At 43.7% G+C, this 20151-nt stretch overlaps 1 protein-coding gene and 2 long non-coding RNA genes across 3 annotated transcripts in view; 2 read left to right on the plus strand and 1 right to left on the minus strand.

The window, feature by feature from the left end:
* The window catches only part of LOC310738625, a 74131-nt gene that overhangs the window by 26989 nt on the left and 26991 nt on the right, over positions 1–20151 (minus strand). The window lies entirely within an intron of this gene.
* The window catches only part of dym (dymeclin), a 51351-nt gene that overhangs the window by 24231 nt on the left and 6969 nt on the right, over positions 1–20151 (plus strand). Inside the window, exons 14-15 of the mRNA XM_083563761.1 lie at positions 4464–4566; positions 19750–19932. Of these exons, the coding sequence (XP_083419887.1) occupies positions 4464–4566; positions 19750–19932 (286 nt within the window). The remainder of the gene's footprint in view (positions 1–4463; positions 4567–19749; positions 19933–20151) is intronic.
* On the plus strand, positions 14439–16171 carry LOC310738630. The gene is made up of 2 exons (XR_014537129.1): positions 14439–15421; positions 15488–16171. It is a non-coding gene; the product is annotated as an uncharacterized lncRNA (long non-coding RNA).

Below are 20151 nucleotides of genomic sequence, written 5' to 3' on the forward strand. Positions count from 1 at the left end.
CATGTCTGTTGTAGATGTTCAGGTCTTTTCTAGGTCTTCTGCTTGACATTAATTAATGAAGTCCAGCTCTCTCTCTCTCTCTCTCTCTCTCTCTCTCTCTCTCTCTCTCTCTCTCTCTCTCTCTCTCTCTCTCTCTCTCTCTCTCTCTCTCTCTCTTTTCCTGTGTTCTCCTTCACTCCCAGTCACCTCAATATCATTGTAATTCTTTGTTGCCTATTTAATCACAGCCATTAGGAGTGTGTGTGTGTCACACTTAATGCTGCCAAAGAAATTGTTCCAGAAATCTTTGGACACCTGACCATCAAACCCTTTTGTCCTTTTTGAACAAAGGAGTAGGAGGTATGGGGTTTTACTAGGTGTTCCTGTCCATTCCAGGGGCTGTTCAGTGGAGTCGAGGGGTCAGGATCTCTGAGATGAAGCCTTGTATATTTTTAGATCAATGTCTTCATGGCTGGTGGTTATTGACGAACAGTGTTCGAGTTCCAGTGAAGGGAAACTGTCATACTACAGGATTCAGAGGCGTCCAGTACAATTGTGTAGTGAAGGTTTTGGATACTACATACTACAACCGAGTTGCTTCGACAGTCACGTTTATCGAGAATCCAGACAGCACAAACTCCCTTTCTGTTAATTTTGGTGGACAAACACACGTTTGCCCACATTGCCTGCTCCGAAAACCAGTTTCTTTTTCCAGCCTCCGTTTCCATCCCGCCGTCTTTCTGCCCTCAAGAAAAAGACACATTAGCTGCATAACGCCTTCAGGTCTCCTGCTGATTCCTCGTTTATTTTCTTTTAACAATTACACTCTAATCTACACCTCCTGAGCTCTTCAAACTACAGCGTCGTCGTCTTCTTATCATCATTAGAAATTATCAGCGGCAGCTTTTTTTTTCTTCCTCTTCATGATGTCTGGCACTTTTAAATTTAACACCCAACACCTCAGAAAATACAAAAAAACCCTACAGGAATAAATTCCCTATCCCTCAGCGGGGAGCTGATAAAGACACGCTCATCGATGCTCTTGCTAATGATTTAACGGCTCTCCCGAGACCTGTTTGTCAGGCCGAGTTTTTTTTTTTTTCCCCTGTTGTAGCTGTATAGCGGTTATTGATTTTGTAAGCGATGTGCGAGTCGCTCTAGCAGTTCATGCTAATTGCTACAGGAACTCGTTCTACAGCATTGGTGAACACCGTGAACAATGCAGCAGTGATCAATGAAGCCATCAGATTCCTCAATAAGAGACTGGACCACATTATATATAACTCGTTAACTCATTAATTTTACAGCACTAATTTCATTAACGCCCGATTAATGCAGCGCACATTTCTGTTTTTATTTAAAATAAGAGACGAAATTAAAACCTTCAACTCAACACTTTTATTCACAACGTCCTTTCTTTACTCAGATATTTAAAAAAAAATTATATATTTTTTTCATTTACCCAACATTTGTTTTACTGACGCGCCAAGTATCAAATCAAGCACCAAAATCCGCCCACACATCCGGCAATTAAACCCGTCCGTGTGGAAACGAAGCAAAAGTCCCGTTTGGTGTCCTGATGATTTCATAATTTAAAACCACAATTAAAACATTTGCAAGAGTATTTTTATGAGTTGCTCCGTCATCGGAAAATGTGAACAGGCTTGTGTAGGTAAATTGCTGAGGGCAAAGAAAGGGGAGTAATGAGAACCCGGTATTTCAATTTTCTTTCCTTCTTTTTTTTTCTTGTGCCAAACAGATTTGAACAAGTTCTTTGAAAAACATCTATGAGCTTTGAAACGAGTCTAGGTTTCATTCTCTATGTTCAGTTTGGTTTCACTAATAATGAACATTCATATTTGTCTATGCCCATGTTGATTAGATTGTATTAATATAAGAGATTTAGAACAGATATAAATGTGCGATTATTCACGAGTTAACGCAAAGCAATCGTGCGATTACCGTATTTTTCGGACTATTAGCCGCTACTTTTCCCCACGTTTTGAACCCCGCGGCTTAAACAACGAAGCAGCTAATTTATGGATTTTTCCTGAGTTTTTCCCGGTTTCACTAAATTCAATCCAAAAAACTGAACCCCATAACATTAGACCAATAAAATTGGAGAAAAAAACTTCCATTGGGTGATTTTTAAACAGACGACGATGCTAAAAGATAAACTCCCGAGAGAAATAGTTGTGAAAGGAAGGAGGAAGACAGTGAACAATGACTTTCTTTGTAGGCTACTGTTTAGATACAAGCCGTTGTAACGCGTTGAGTCTGGGTGAAGGGAGAGCTCGCTAACTCCAGTTACAACAGAAATCATATAAGCACAGACAGGTTTCCAAAACTCGTGCTTTTTTATTTTTCTTGGCAACAGCGTTACGGGTTAGTCAAAGAAACTTAGAAATGAGCATCAGAAAATAATAAGGACATAATCCTCAGTCTTACACACACGCAGTAATAGCGGAAGAATGCAGCGGCATGCTGTTCCCAAAATACCGCTATGCTCCTAAAGGAAGCGCAACATATTTCACCCGTTACACCGTGTGTAACGTGTCTTTCGTTAAAGCCTGTGTAAAGTACATTAGTGTAGACAATAGGCTTATTTATGTTAAATATAAAAGTATTTGTAAAATTCAGTGTGTGCGCTTAATAGTCCGGAAGAAAATTAAGGTTTTTTTATTAACGCGGTTTATTATTAACATTTGTGACCATTAACAGTTTACATTTTTAAAACAATTTTAAATAAAAATGCTTGCTTGTTTAAATAATATCAAATAATAATTTTTTTTATATTTTATACAAATACAATGGAATAAATCAAATTGATGCAATATAATTTTTTAATTATATTGATTGATTTTTATATTGGCAATTAAATACATTTTAATAAATGGAACGATTTAATAGTTTACATTTGTTAGACTCTATTTGGGGTCTAGATACAGATTTACAGAGTTTTCAGGATTTTCTGCTTTTTAGAGAAATTCTTGAAGAAAACGCAAAAAAATCTATAGCGCTGCCGTTGGTGACTGCAGGAAGTGGCAGCGATTTTTGCACATGTGCAAATCTAAATTTCGATTTCTACAACCAATGTTCATGCATCGACCTGCTAATGTAAATGTGTTTGCACATGGAAGCCCACAAAACGAAAGACGATGTAAAAATCAGCAAAAAATTTAAAAATCATTCAAATCATGGGGAGAATCACACACACACACACATATATATTTTATGAAACTTTTTTTTTTTCTCGGAATCAAAAATTAGTCAGCAAAAAAAAAGAAATAATGCAAACCTTTTGATTCATTTTGAAATTTGCTAATTTTTCCGTGTGTGTGTGTGTGTGTGTGTGTGTGTGTGTGTGTGTGTGTGTGTGTGTGTGTGTGTGTGTGTGTGTGTGTGTGTGTGTGTGTGTGTGTGTGTAGGAAAAAAAAAAAAAAGTCAGGAGCTCAGATCGGGAGACGTGAGAGACAGAGCCGGTTATTTTTAACAGTGAGGACCATCAGGGGAACACACCATACCGTCTACCGCTTTTCCTCCTGCTATCTCTCTCTCACATGCGCGCGCCCGCGCACACACACACACACACACACACGCATGCGACTGCTGCCGGAACACTTCGAATAAGAAAATAGATCAGGGGGTGGAGGAGTATGTGAAAAGTGTTGATGGAGTGAGAGACTGGAGAATAAGAAACTGGCAAGTGAGAATTCAGAGAAAACATATAGACCGGGATTTTCAAGGAATATGTCCATGTTTGTTTTCCTCCATCTTTCTCGCGCACACACACACACACACACACACAGATTAAAGGAGCAGACAGTCTGAAGGCTGTGTGTGTTTGTGCCATGCGTTTGTCGTCTCAGCAGGTCACAATGACACAGCTTTCAGGCCCTCCGTCTAGCCCAAACATCACACACGCGCACACACACAGACAATAGTGCAGTCTGCCACCCAGCTTCCTGTTTCTACCCAGACAGGACCACCTGCTACTTTCTGCTTGTCCATTTATCTTCAAACCTTTCCATAACGCACACCTTCAATTTCTCTCCTTTTGATTCTGACACGAAAGAACATACACTGCCTGGTCAAAAGTTTGTGGACACCTGACCATAAGATGTGCTTTTTTTTTTTTTTTTAACACCCCCTTCAACATTTATTCCCCATTTTCTGTTACAATATACTCCATTCTTCAGGGAAGAGGTTCCACTAGATGTAAGTGTTCAGCATCCGTATGTATGCATGTATGTACTTGTGTTATCTTTTTCTAATATTTAAATTAGTTTGATGATCTGAAACATTAAAATGTGACAAACATCCAAAAAAAAAAAAGGAATCAGGAAGGGGGTCAACACTTTTTCACATCACCAGACTCTCGCATAGAGAACGCATAACGTTCAGATTTATCACACCTGTTTCATTTATATCAATTCTTCAGTTTGATTTAATACATTTTTTTTTGTTTTTTCTTCATTTTCCAGTCTGTTCGCTTTGCTGTCGAAGAAGCACAATAAGGTGCTGGAGCGAGCCACGCAGTCCCTGCGGAGACCACTAGGGGCAGATGGCACGGCGCTACCCGATTACGTGAGTAGAACCCAGAGGGGCTGGTGGGTGGGTGGGCAGGAGGTGTTAAAATGGGCAAGACTGCTGACCCCGGCGTTCTGCGCTCAATGAGTTTAAAGGTTCTGGTGAAGCTGGAGATCTATAATAATGTCCAGCAGACGCAATTTGACCCAGCGATCGTATCTACACCGCGAAGATTGTTGTATCTACCTCACTAAGAAAACCATTGAGAGGTCATACACTACAACTGATCACATGACTGCTACGTTGAGCATTTTCACTCAGGAGGGTCAGGTGTTGGTCTATTTGTGGTTCACTGGAATCGAGAGTTGGAATGCGCTCGTTCTTAATACGTTATCGCTATGAAAACCGCTGCTGTTATAAAAAATGCCATTCTACTAGCAGCCTGTTCCTCATTAACAAGGTGGTTTGTAAAGCCAGGTACTAATGGAAGTGAGGTAAGGAGGCCTGGGGTGATGTTCCCGTTCATATCTTCAATAGGGTTGGAGCTCTATAGCAGGAGATCTTCCACATTTTACAGAAACGTTGTCATGCTGGGACAGTTTTGGGTCTCCTAGTTCGAGCAAAGGGAAGATTTCATGCGTGTGAATCTGATTTTGTGGCAGCAGCTTGGAAAGAAGCACATCAGGCTGGAAAAGTTGGGTGTCCTAATACTTTTGGCCACACAGTCACACTCTAAAGTAGAGAAAGGACACACTTTAGGACATCACAGATCACCTGGTCGTTGATTATTTCTCCGGATTAGTGTTTAAAGCCGGTGTTTGCTTCGCGTTTGACCAGCAGGGGCTCCAGCAGCCTTGTCTGAGGTGTGTGTGTGTCTGTGTATGTCCAATATATATTGTGTGTGTCGTAAAGCTCGTGAGTGATGAGGGCCAAAGATCAGGGCTGAAGTCTAGTCTCAAACCCAGTCTCAGCAGGAGGGAGGTTCTGAATGGACAATAGCAGTGGTGTGTGTGTGTGCGTGTGAGACCAAAGTCTGTCATGCTCGATCACTGGTTGATCTGTACACATTTGCGCTTTGTGTGTGTGTTGTCCCCCCCCCCTTCTCCTGTCTGTGTCTGTGCGTATGCGCGTCTGCATTCCGTACACGTCCGTCTGCACGCGCGTCTGGCACGTGTCTGAGTGGGTCAGACTGCTGTCTGCTGCCCTCATTAATGCTCCTCACACACTCCCCTGCACCCCTCTTTTGTCATTCCCTTGTTCTCACCACTCCTTGAGCCTGTTTCATCCTTTCCTCCATCTCTCTCTCTCTCTCTCTCTCTCTCTCTCTCTCTCTCTCTCTTTTTTTATTTTTTTTTTTCTTGTTTTGTCTCCACTTCTTTTTCTTTTTCAGCATGCTCCATATTCACGCTTTCATCTTCACAATTTATGTCATGGTCCACACACACACACACGCGCAGAAACCGTATGCAAAAATCACGCCACCCAAACACGTCTACATTCTCACCCTTTTCTTTCTCTCTGTGGGAAGAAGAATATTCTCTGGAGTCTCAGACGGAGCTTATCACTCCATGGATTACTGTTATTACTCTTTAAAAAATAAAAATAAAAAAATTGTCCCCCCTTCCTCATTTTCTTTTCCCACTGTGACAGTAACAGTTTTTTTCCGTCTGCTCCGATTACGAGCGTCTCGTGTCGTTGATGCGAGGATGGGATTGCCTTATCCCGAACGTGGGAAAAGACACGCGCTCGCACTCACACTCCACCTTCATGCGATCTGGACGTCGTGTGTCTAAAGATACGATATACGAATCCGATCTATTTCTATACTAAACAGTCATCCAGGCACACACGGTGACCCAGACATGATTCGAGGGAAAATATGCGTGCCACTGGCGGGACACGACGCTCCCGACTGCAGCGCGTCGCCGATTGGCTCTGCTTTTTTTTTTTTTTTTTGGATTGCCGGATCTGTCGTTTCAGCCCCAGACAGTCTTATCGCTCTCATTTACAGCCTGTTTCGACTGAACATAACAGAAAGATAGGGAACCTGCGCAGTTGGCGTTTTCGCCGCGTCGGGATTTGGGACTTTTCCAAATATGGAGCGAGGTTAAACGAGCGAGACGGGGAGGTGGATCAGAAGGGGGAGGAGGAGAAATGCTGTTTGGGTGAATTCTTGGCAGGTTCTTTTTTTTTTTTTTTTTTTTTTTATTACAAATTTAAAAAAATGGCTCGACATTGTGATTATACAAAGAGAAAAAGCTTTCAGTTTCATCAGTAAACATCTTACACACACACTCTGTGCACATTACTCTTCTAATATACAGACTGAGGCCAGGTAGTGCTGCTTCACCAGTGGAAGGTGTGTGTGTGTGTGTGTGTGTGTGTGTGTGTGTGTGTGTGTGTGTGTGTGTGTGTGTGTGTGTGTGTGTGTGTGTGTGTGTGTGTGTGTGTGTGTGTGTGTGTGTGTGTGTGTGTGTGTGTGTGTGTGTGTGTGTGTGTGTGTGTGTGTGTGTGTGTGTGAGAGAGAGAGAGAGAGAGAGAGAGACGGAGCGATTGTGTTTCACACCATCATACTCCCCTTCACTGTGCTCACTTTGTCCACTGAATTTCACAACACTTGCTCTTAATGAGTGTCTGGTTTGACAGACGGTGCCAGAGAGAGAAAGAAAGAAGAAAGACATACAGATAGAGGGAGAGACGGCGAGGCAAGAGAGACAGATGGTGACGGACTGAGTGAGGGAGAGACTGGCTGACTGGAGTAATACTGGGTTGATTGGAGACGGACAGACAGAATGAGAGGCAAAGAGTAATAGACAGACAGACAGGTGGAAGCACAGACTGAAAGACAAAAACAATTAAGAGATAGAGACAAATAGAGGGAGAGAGATGGACTGACAAATTTAGAGAGACTAATGATTAAGAGTCAAACAAATGGTGGGGGAGAGATAGGAGAAGCGATAGATGGACGAGATACAGAGCCAGAGATACACTGACGAGGTGAGAGAGACTGATGGAGAGAGGGAGAGACCGATGGAAGCAGACAGAGATGGAGAGACTGGCAAACACCAGGAGAGAGGGATGGAGAGACTATTGGAGACAGGAGGAATGAAAGTCAGAGTGAGACATTCGAAGTGGCACGGCGAGGCGGATGGAGAGAGAATGAGAGCAAGAGAGAGATAGAAAGAGCTGATGGGCGGGGGGGGGGGGGGGGGGAGAGACAGATGAAAAGATAAGCAGACAAATTAAAAGAGAGACTGAAAGAGATGAGAAGGAGAGAGACAGAGTTTGAACATTACACTACACTGTGTAATAGAGGAGTTGGGGGTAGAGTGAGGGGGGTGTGTGTGTGTGTGTGATGCTGTACAGAAGCCAGTGTGTAATGTGGTTTTGTAGTCAGTGTTTTGGGGCTGTGGTTGTGTTGAGGTTGCGGTAGTGTTGAGTGATGATGTGGTTGCTGTGGGAAGGTGGTGAATTGAGGTTGTTGTGAGGTTGCTGTAGGATGGTAATAAAGTCGTGTGGTGATGGTGAATTGAGATTGTAAGATTTTAGTGAAAAGTGAGGTGGTATTTTGGTGAGATTCTGTGTGGTTGTAGTGAGGTTGCTGTGAGACTATAGTGAAGTGGAGGTGCGGTCCAGTGGTGGTGTGAGGCTGAAGTGAGGTTGTCCGTGTGGTGAGGGTGTAATGAGGTTGTTGTAAAGTGGAATGTATGATTTTTTTTAAATGTGGTGGTAATATGCTCATGGTGAGGTTGTGCAGGTTCCCAGCCACCTGAAACCACCTGAAGTCCAGAAGAAATGCTCAGGAGATGCTCAGGCCAAGCTGCCTGTCATTGTAACAGGCGTTGGTGCAGGAGGAGTTTCAGTCAAATGACTCATCCACTTCTAATAAATTAAATACGCATCACTCTGTTTTCAAATATCAGGCGTGGACGTGCACCAAATAAGGAAGCAGCGTGGAATATTTTGGTCTATAAGTGACAGCGATGGGACGAGGCAGAGTCTGAGTCACTACCTGATGTCATCGCTGTTTTTCGAATTTTAATAGGAAATGCAAAATATAGTGCACTTTCATCTCTGTAGAATGTTTTTGGTTTCTCTCAATTTCTGAAGCATGTTCTACCAAAACCATGCTTTCTAAGCTACCTTTTTAAATTAGAGAGGGAGAGAGAGAGACGCCTCTTCGTCCTGATTGGCTTTTATTTAGCCTCGTTTCGTTTGGACGACAATAAAAGACTTACCGAGGCGTAACAGTAACCCATCAAAGCCAATCATCACTTAGTGCAACCGCGTTGAGCAGAAAAGCATCTTTGCATTCCATGTGTTTGTGTGTTCACCGCCATTAGCGTCATCTTCAGCATTACGTCTCTCTCACAGGCGCCGCACTTTTAATTAAAACACGATGAGGTCATTTCCACGAGGCTCCTGTTTCAGAGTTACACCAGGCGTCTGACACACCGGCTTGCATCAGTCCGTCTGAGAGAATAAGGCAACTCCTGCGTTACCACACCATCGCCACAGGACTGTGCAACGCCGATTATAATCGCGTTTCACCAAAAGGGCAGACGAGGTCATGTTCGAGTCACTCGGCCCTGAACACGGGCGCCATTTTTCTTACGAAGACGTCTTCGCTATGAAATACGTGGAATTTTCCCTTCACTTGAACTACAAACCTGTGACCTCCTGCTATAGAGCTCCATCCCTAACGAATACCTCTTAGGCTTCATCACCTCTCACAAACGTCCTCCAGAAATCTGGTGGAACATCTTTCCCGGAAGAATGGAGGGTATAATAAAAAAGCAAAAGGTGAAGCTACAATGTAGAATATGAAGTTCTAAAAGAAGCGAATCTTGTGGTCGGGTGTCCACATACCTTTGACCCTAAAGAAGCGAGGAGCGGTACATTCCGTGTCGTGTTTCTGCAGCACTGTTCTAATCGACATGTTGACTAAAGGCTTTGTGTTCTATTGTGAAATCCGTGAAGCCGTCTGGAGTCTTTCCCAACGCCGCAGCGTCTGTACGCTCTGTTCCGTGAGTGTGCATGTGTGTGTGTTTCATGATTCTAGGTGCAGTCTGGGTGACTGGTTTCTCAGCAGGCGGTGTAGAGGACGGTCGTTACGAAGCCCCTTACGAAGCCATGGCACAGCGGGGTGAAACATTCGCTCGGGCAGGGCGGAGGCGGAGCTCCAGACGAAGCTCGAATAACTTTGTTTTTGTAATTCAGACACATTAGCTGCCTGGTGTAATGCGGGAAAACCAGGACTTTCCTTAAGCACGTCCACGTAAGAAACTCGTCAGGTGTGAGGTGTGTGTGTGTGTGTGTGTGTGTGTGTGTGTGTGTGTGTGTGTGTGTGTGTGTGTGTGGAAGGTACACAACCCAAAACCATGTTTCAGAAACATTTCTTTTGGTGGACGAACTTATCCACAGCGACTTTGATTTATCTGTAAGTGAGCTGGTGGCTTAGTGGTTAAAGCATTGAGTTCAAATCTCAGCACAATCAAGTTGCCACTAATGGGCCCCTGAGCAAGGCCCTTAACACTTAACTGCTCAAAAGGTTTTATGTAATTACGGCGAGGTGCGAGTTTAGTGTTTATTTGCTTTTTTGATCGGAAGGTTTTGAGTTCAAATCCAAGCAAGGCCCTTAACCTCTTAGCTGCTCATTTGTATGAATGAGATTTACATTGATGACTTATATTTATCTCATTCATAAAACTGAGCTGCTATGTGGTTAAGGGCCTTGCACAGGGGCCCATGAGTGGCCGCTTGCTGTGGCTGGAGAGAACACACTTCTTTTTAAATCAAAAAGCTTCTACGATCAGACAGCTCCAGACAGTGTCGGCACGTTTGTAAATAAAGGGCAAAGGAAACAAAATTCTGAATATTTTCAGGGATTTTTATTTTTGTTTTTGGTAACATGACAAATATTCACTTTTGTCATTTAAAAAAAAAAAGATTTTTAACATGCACGTGAACACGAGCCAAATGTTACCTGGACGTCCCGAGAGAACAAAATGTGTTCTTTAATAAAGTTACAAAGAAAAACAATCGTCTTGGTTCATGAACAGGAAATTGTCTGTAGGAAACTTGGCGTAGTTTTGGGAAAATAAAAACGTTCCGGATTAGAAACATGACACCACCTTGTTCATAGTCCAGTTTGGTGGATTTTCTTGTTTCTTCAAATCGCATCCCCGAACAAGTTGTGAGCAAAAAAATGATGGGTGACGAAGATCTTGATGAAGTAGTTTATTGCAGCGTCGCACGGGAGTCAAAATGAACACGATTACTTGTGCAAATTAAGTGTATGAATTAAGAAATCGCTCAAATGGACTCGGTGATGCTTCTGTCTAGCCGTCTGTCTAGTCTGTAAGTGGTGATCGCGGCCTCGGTGACCTTTTGGTCAAAGATGGTCCGTGATGTCCCTCTGCCTCGTCCATGCGCCTGTATTAAAGGCTGTTCACCTGAGTTTCTACACTTAATTAATACTTGTATGATATGGAACCTGTTTTAGGAATGAGATCGTTTCTTTATATATTTTGGAGTATCAGTATTTCTTGGAACTGAAGTCTGTAGTTTATGATGATGAGCTTTTTTGGTGGTACTGAAAATAAAAGTACAGCATAACATGGGTTCTGTGGTAATTTTTTTTTTTGTTGTTGTTGTTTTTATTTATTTATTTATTTTCTGTTTTCACTAACGAGGCGTGGCCAAGCGTGGGATTTACGTCCCGAACTTTACACGCGTTCCCATTCATATTTCAGCGCTTCTCTACTCCGCACCTTCTCCGGTATCTGTTTAGCATTTCTCTTCTTTCAGTGTGAAGCGGGAACCGGATCGAACTCGTACATCACAAACGTACACGCACACACATTCGCGTTTGTCCTTGATGTCTCTTCTGTGCTGATTCACTAATTCACAAATTATTTTTTCCCCCAAATTAAATACATTCAAATAAAAATTTGCATTAATTATAATTTTTGTTGTAATTTTCCTTTTTTTTCCCCTGTAAAAAACTGATTCCGTTTTACAGAATCTAGCTACAACATAAGTGACGATAAAAAAAAAAAAAACACAACGTAGTCAAAAGTATTGGGACATTTTTCTCTCTCTCTCTTTTTTTTTTTTTTCTATCATTATTAGTATTATTATTTTCATTCTTTGTTTTTGGTTCTTCCTCAAACTGTTCCCAAATAACTAAAAGAAAGCATGGAGTTTATATCTCAGCACAATCAAGTTGCTACTAATGGGCCCCTGAGCAAGGCCCTTAACACTCAACTGCTCAGTTGTAAGTTTGCCAAATTCTGTACATGTATACGTTTTATGTTATTATGGCGAGGTGCGAGTTTAGTGTTTAAGGCATTTGCCTTTTGATCAAAAGATTTTGAGTTCAAATCCCAGCCACGTCAAGGTGGGCCCCTGAGTAAGGCCCTTAACCTATTAGCTGCTCATTTGTATGAATAAGATTTACATTGATGACTTATATTTATCTTGTTGTTAACTTGATTTCAACGAGGAGATCCAAACCTGTTCAAATGCCAAGTTCCTTGAAGTATATGGTTTGCAGGGTTTGTCATGGAAGATCTCCTGCTATGGAGCTCCTGCCCTATTAAACATGAATAAATGTGTGAACTCTGACTGCACCCCAGGCCTCCTCCCCTTCTTACCTACATTACTAACACCCTTGTTTGTGAATGAGCACAAATCTCCATAAAATCTAGTGGAACGTCTTCTCAGAACAGCGAAGGACACATGTTCAGGTGGCCACAAATATTTGGCCACATAGTGTAAACAGACGATTTCACCTCGTACAAACCCGTCCCGCTTCTTTCTGGTGTCATTTAACGTATTAATATTCAGTGTATTTTGTAATTCAGGAGTCTAATTGCGATTCATGATGGTGTCTGGTGGCTCTGGTGTCCAGATGAAGCACAGGAGCGAGAAGGTTGACGTCAGTTATTAGATGATTTGTTCTAGCAGTCACACCGAGAGACAGACAGTAGCCGACAGCTTATCTGCATGTCTGTGTGCTGTATGGTTCACAATCTGTGTGTGTCTCTTATGCAAATCGCACCGATCAGACAGGCTGAGGAAGATAAAGCCGGCGTAAACAGCAACCAAGTCGTCATCTTGTCTCACGTCTCATCTGCCGAGTCGCTGACTCACCCATGGGACTGATCGACGTGGCTTTCACTTCATGTCCTTGTCACATTGTTGCTCGTCATATCAGGTGCTTAAACGGGACACGAAGCGTTCCGAAGAGGACGGGCGTAACATTGGAGTACTGAACCCGAGCGACCTTGTCTCTCACTTCTCAGGTCCTAACGTGACCCGGTTTTGCATAAAATATACTCTAAATGTAAAGGACTCAAACTATCAGCAGGGGAAAGCTTTGCTGTGTCAATCAGAGCAGCGCTGGTCAATCGCAGGCTTATGTGAGCTGTAAAAAGATCAGTTGAAAGAAAAGTGTAGAAAGAAATCTAAGCTCAGGTATGCAGAAGAAGGCAGTCAGGCTGAAAAATTTGCTTGAATGGCAAGACAGAAAAAAGTGAAAAAAAAACAAATTTAGAAAGAGAACCTAATGCAGGAAGTAAAAAAAAATGTAGAAGGAAAGAAAATTATTAATTTAATTGTAATTTCTAACAATATTTATAAGTGGTCATGTGCAGAGAGGGGAAAAAAAAAAACAATTTCTTATGACATCGGGCTCTAATGGAACTATGAACTCCCTGGAGATCCCCACTTCCTTAAATAGATGTTCTAGTTGGGGACAGAAAGACACAGTAAGATGAGTCAGAGTGTGAGTGTGTGTGTGTGAGAGAGAGAGAGAGAGAGAGAGACAGAGAGACAGACACTTGTGTACGTATGTTTCAGAGGGTCTTTGGAATCCAATCTGCATTTCTCACACCGAGAGCCAAGAACGTCACTCATCCAATCAGACACACAGATGTCTGGGTCACCCACTTCCATCTGACCCGAATTCCCCGGAGTGTGTGTGTTCTTGTAGACTAATCTCATTAGTCTGGTGCAGAGCCTACAGTTTAAACCAGCTCAGGACTCTCCATCCTTCTCCTGTTCTCTCGCGCTGTGCGCTGGTCTAATTAATGTGTTCTGTCTCTGACGTCTGGCCAGAATATCTCTCTCTCTCTCTTTTTTTTCTCACTCTCTCCCTTTCCCCTTCTAATTAAACTGGGTACCCTGATTCATAGTCCTGGCTTTCGCTCAGCAGTCATAAATGGCAGACCAGACAGACTCTCACGTCTTCTTTCCTGGAAAATCCTCCATCCATCTCTTGGAGCGTTTCGCTAATGTATTTACGCTAATCAACGCGACAGCTTGACGAAAGACTTCACCTGGTCTGATTACAGATGGAGCCAACCCCGAAGTCCTCACAAGAAACAGTCCGTATCGCGTACAGCATTTTTCCCTTCCGTAGAAACGAATCAAAAATGCGTTCTCCGTTTTTAAAACCTAATGAAATGAATATGCAAAAAAAATAAAAAATGCTGACTTGGCAACAATCGACACCACGCACACTTCCCAGAACCCTGCTAATTTGCGCTCTGACCCGAGACTCTGTCCCGCACCCTGCCTTTTTTTTAATGCTTTGATAAAATAACCGCCGTGAGAACGTTAATAAAACTGGCGGCGGCCTCCCGCATCGTTAATATGGCCGCCGCCCGTCTGCAGTCCTGCACGGCCTTGCAGGAGGCAGCCATGGAGACTAACGGGCAGCAGGAGCTTCTTATTCCCCCAGCAGGGCTACGTTCATTAGCACCGGCCCTTTAAACCGCCCCGGAGCTGCAACAGGACGTCTCCAGGAGTCTGCGGGTTCACGTTCCTGCTGCTGCTCTTGCCATCACATTTACGCCGTCTGCGGTTAGAGTTCAGTTCGGGCTTTTATTCAAGTAATCCACAGTTTCAAGGGCGCGCACACACACACTCCTGTTGCTCTTCACATAAGGTTTAGTTTGTCTGCAGTTACGGTACTCAGGTTCATGTCTAAAAGTTGATGACTCAGCTGGTCTCGGGACGGCTCTGAACTGGGGCTTGTTTTGCTTCGGTATCAAATACATTTTCTTAGCCAGGCTTTATTGGGTATGGAATCCAACCCGGTTTTACGTGGTTCTTCGCCAAACTGTCGGAGGTACACAATTGTACAATTGTCTTTGGGTGTGCCAGGATCAACTTTTTCCCCTTCACTTGAACTCGGAAACCAAAACCTGTTATTACTACCGGTATTCACAAAATATGTTCAATTCTCAGCATGGAGAATGTTCTCTCTGGAGTGCTCATAATGCAATCGGTCAGACTGCTAATGATAATTGTAGAGGCTATAAATCACTCAGCAGACTCCCATAATCATAAATTGTTGGGTAAAAGGCTTGTGCTCTTTCATTTCCAAAAAAATTTACGTCTAGTCATTACTGTCGTTTCTGTCTTCCTGATGAAGGATTCGTCATGGCTCGACTGATTCATGCCTTCGGTCAGCCATTTTTAAAAAATTGTATTTATAACCATATATAAAGGAGAGTAGAGAGTAGTTCATCAAGCATTGTAGCAGTCATTTAAAGTTTCTGAGGCTCCATCAAATGTCATGCTAGCACATCCAACGTCCTATAGAATTTGTGCTTTGTGGTACCATTTTGGAGAAGAACCACAACTAGCTGAAACAGTCAGGTGTCCCGATTATTTGTAGTGTATAGAACTAGTGTAAGAACAAGAAGTTGAAACATTGAAGATCCAATTCCAAATCTATTGAACATCTGGGATGGTGTTCAATGAGATTTTGAGGTGTGGCTGTGGGATTGGTGATCATCCAGCCTTTCGAGGAGGAGGCCTGGGGTTCAATCAGTGTTCCAGGTTGTTCCAAACCTTTTCAGTGCTGTTGAGGGTCAGGGGTTTGTGTAGGACATTTCAAGTTCTTTGACAATCCAGCGTTCTCAAACCATGTCTTCACGGATCTTGGTGTGTGTAAAGGATGAAGAAAGAGTGGTAGAACGTCACCGGATCACGACAAGAGATCAGGAAGTCCTTCAACGAGCTTGATCCCCGAAAATGTAGAAACCCTTCAGCAACTCGCGCATGATGATCGGCGGAGAACGATCCACATGATCTCATTTCCGCACCCACTCTACCCGCCATATTTGGCTCTGAAGATGAAGATGCAGCTCAAAGATCATCTTAAATTGACACCATTTAAAATCAAGGAATTCGCTCGACACACTTCGAAAAGAAAACTTCCAGGACACATTCCAGATGTGGCAGGAACTCTGAGAGCGCTGTATTGCTGTGCAAGGGGACTATTTTGAAGATGATGGTGTATAAACGAAGATTGTCTTGAATCTTTTTGATACCACCTCGTACATATTTATTGTTCATATGTATTATGGGGTTCTTCAAATCGGACTACTTTCAAACTACAACTCTGATTCATTCCACATGGATAAATGACCAATTTTATTGGCACACCGTCTTGTTTATGCACACAAAGGATTTCCTCTGAGCCCCTACCGAAGTCTGTATGTTCTTAATAAGATCATCACTGACGTGATATGGAGAAGACTGGTTACCTCTCAGCACCTTTTACTGACAGATGGCTGTCCCTTCAGGCCAACCCTCAGCTCCTGCTGCGTAGATTGGCTGGCCTACAACTCGCCTGGCGATCCAACACCTTGCGATCGCTCAGCCAGGTGATCCTGAGCACTCGCTTTTTATGTTTTTCGCACCGGATCAGAAATACGTTTGCTACCCGATTTTCATTTCCATCTTGGTGCTGAGGATTTGGTGCCCGAGTCTTTTACATCCTGCCAAACAAATAAATCTACGTAGCAGGGTTTGAATAACCAAATCAAATGGTGTAGGTGTGAAAATTCTTGTGAAATACTGAATGACTCGATAAACTGTGCCTGCTGTAGGAAAATCACTGGCAACCAATTCTTGACTTTACCAGATGATTTCCTTCGTCCAAAAAATATCGATTAAATGTTTAGATGTTCTACTTTTATCTTCATTATAAAATCCTTTCTTAAAATGAACAGCTCTACACACTGTCAGCATCCGGATATTTGGTTTCTCCAAACGTTCAGCTGAAATACTCTGGATTTAGGATGCTATGACTGGGCAGGCCATTCCCTGATGGATAGAGAACACTCCAGACGACTGTTTGCTCTCTAGCGAACGCTTACAGAGCTCGTCCAGACAGGATTGCATGGTGTATGTTGAAGTAAGGAATGGTAGCCATGTTGCTTGAGGATTCTGTAAATTTTCCAGAATAAGTCTCCAAAACAACCCCAAACCATTCAGCTTTAACTTCTATGTCTGACTGTGGGGGTGAGACAGTCTGCGAACATCATCTCCCCAGAGCTTTCTTCCACTCATCCAATTCTGGTGCATTTTTCTAGCATAGAAACCAAAGGAACATAAGTGTGCCTCGAAAAAAAAGGTGTTTCCAGGTCTTTCACATGCTCTGTACATGTAAGACCATGGACTGTCCAAACCCTGAAGACTTTATCTGGCTTAATAAAGACTCTTCTACAGCACTGGCACTGGAGACTCCTTCCATAAACATGTGCTAATTGCCTCCTTACTCAAAACTTCACCACATTTTAAGAGTCTCTCAAAAAGCACGTTTTCTCCCCATGCCAGATCTGCTGTCACTGCTGAAGTTCGAGCCGCAGTGGCTTTTTCCACGAGAAATCGAGTCCAACGTTTTTTTTGGCAAGATGAGGAATTAGCTGCTGATTAATTTCTGGAGCTGCGTTAGTCATGTAAGACGAGGAATCAGGAGCCTGTAGTCTGTGTAGTTTTACACCTTCAGGCGGTGTGTGTGTGTGTGTGTGTGTGTGTGTGTGTGTGTGTGTGTGTGTTTGTTTCCTGCCTGTCACAGGGATACTTCAGCATTTTGAAAGTAAATCCCTCCGCCTTTTGATGTTCCTGGTCTCCAGATGTTCGCTGTGTAAACCGCTCCCAGTCAGTTGTGATACAAAAGCCGTCAGGAGTCTGCCGTTTGCCGAGCAGGTGTCACCACGGCTTAAAGAAAGTTTGACCCCGCCCCCTTTTATTTTTCCTTTCTGAACACCTTCTGATGTGGTAAAGCTATTTTGGTGAGCATGATCTCTAATGCAAATTCTGTGGGCTGTAGATCCCCATTCTTGTGATCTCAGTAACTTAATATAGCTTTTATATCAGAGCGAGGTGTGTGAGGGTGGGGGTGGGGCTTTTTTTTGTTTGTTGGTGCAGTGTGTGTGTGTGTGTGTGTGTGTGTGTGTGTGCGCATGCAAATGGTCTTGCCGATCATGAACAGACCTGTCTGGCATGTGGAGGGTGGGTAGAGGGGGGGGGGGCACGCGTGCATAGTATCAGCACGTCAGTCACGGAAAAAAACCCCACAAATACCATTTCTGATGAGCGCTGTCTGCTCGATCTTTATCAGAGTTCACCAGAGTTTAAGAGCCTGCAGGAATACACTCGTGTGTGTGTGTGTGTGCGCAGCGTGAAAGAGCTTGGATAGAGGGACATTGGGCAGGATGGAGGGATGGTGAGCAGGACAGTGGAGGAGGTTGGATGGAGGCATGGTGAGCGGGACAGTGGAGGAGGTTGGATGGAGGCATGGTGAGCGGGACAGTGGAGGAGGTGGGATGGAGGGATGGTGAGCAGGACAGTGGAGGAGGTTGGATGGAGAAATGGTGGGCTGTGCAGTGGAGGAGGTGGGATGGCGGGATGGTGGGCTGCGCAGTGGAGGAGGTTGGATGAGGGGGAAAAGGGAATGGTGAGCAGGACAGTGGAGGAGGTTGTATGGCGGGATGGTGGGCTGCGCAGTGGAGGAGGTTGGATGGAGGCATGGTGAGCAGGACAGTGGAGGAGGTTGTATGGCGGGATGGTGGGCTGTGCAGTGGAGGAGGTTGGATGGAGGCATGGTGAGCAGGACAGTGGAGGAGGTGGGATGGAGGCATGGTGAGCAGGACAGTGGAGGAGGTTGGATGGAGGCATGGTGAGCAGGACAGTGGAGGAGGTTGGATGGAGGCATGGTGAGCAGGACAGTGGAGGAGGTTGTATGGCGGGATGGTGGGCTGCGCAGTGGAGGAGGTTGGATGGAGGCATGGTGAGCAGGACAGTGGAGGAGGTTGAATGGAGAGATCAGGACACTTTTTTTTCACTGCTCATTATCTGTCCATCAGACCTGCTCTTTTCTTCTCACTATTTAAAGCATCCTTCCTTCCATTTAGGGCTTATGGTCTGCTCTTAAGACTTCCATCAATCCTTCTGTCTCCATCTCCTTCATCTAGATTTCTCTTGTCTGTTCCTCTGTCCGTCCTTGTCTCTTGGTTGCTTACTGTTCCTCATGAAGCTGTTTGAGATGATGATTGGACCAGGTATATCTTTAAGAATTTAACTCTGGAAGGGATTGAATTTCATCATGTCCATGTCCTGCACAATTCTTCTCACAGCAGAAAGTAGAAAAATGTAGGAAACATTTCTGATGTGTCCAACCTTTTATTCATCTTCTTGGCTTTGAGGGGGAAAAGGGAATGATAGAAGAGAGAGCATGAAAGAGATAGACAGAGACAGACAGGCTTTTTTTATTTTTTTTTCTCCCTGAAATATTTCCTCGGGTTTTGTCTCTGTGTCCCGGCGACGCAGACGAATGATGTCAGGTGGCGCAGTGAACCGATTTTCTCCCTGTAACTCGTCCATGCTTCACTCATCCAGGAAAGGACACGAGGCTTCCATACAGCCGCAATGCAGACACACACACACACACACACACACACACACACACACACACACACACACACACACACAAGCAGAGAGCTGGGGTTTGTGTAATAAAGTGTGTATTAAAGCACACTGACCTGAATTCACACACCATCTCACACACACACTGTCTCACCTTTATCTGACCTTGGTTTATCTTTTCTCTTCTTTTCTTTTTCTCTCTCTCACCCTTTCTTTTTATATTTCTTTCTCTTTTTCGTTCTTTTCTTCCATGTTCTTTGTTTCTGTCTGTCTATCTATTTCCCTCTCTGCCGACCTCACGGTCTTGTTCTGTTGTTCTTTTATGATGTTCTTTTTATTCTTTTTTTTTATTGTTTCTCTTTTGCTCTTTCTCTACCCTTTTCTCTCTCTTTTTCTCTTTTACTCTCTTCTTATTTGTGTCGTCTGTCTATCTTTTTGTCTGTCTATCTTTCTATCCCATTCATCTACCCTTCTCTCTCTCTCTCTCTTTCTCTCTCCCCCCCTCCCCAGGCGCAGGATCTCAGTGTGATAGAGGAGGTGATCCGCATGCTGCTGGAGATCATAAACTCGTGTCTGTGCAACTCTCTGCATCACAACCCCAACCTGGTGTACGCTCTGCTCTACAAGAGGGAACTGTTCGAGCAGTTCCGCTCGCATCCGTCCTTCCAGGATATCATGCAGAACCTGGACACGGTGAGAACATTAACAGTGTCCGACTTCCTCTCCGGCCGCGTCACATGACCTCGGGCCACTCCTCCGAGTGTATGATTTCCCCACTGAAACCTGAGCACATGCAGCTCTTTCACTCTGGGCCTGAAAACTAGATTTATTTTTACCTTTGATTCTTTTGAATTCTTTCTCGACATGTGTCTAAGTCTGAGGGCTTCCTTTAATAAACCAGTGAAGATTTAT

The sequence above is a fragment of the Silurus aristotelis genome, assembly GCF_946808225.1.
Source record: "Silurus aristotelis genome assembly, chromosome: 16".
NCBI classification, from domain to species: domain Eukaryota; kingdom Metazoa; phylum Chordata; class Actinopteri; order Siluriformes; family Siluridae; genus Silurus; species Silurus aristotelis.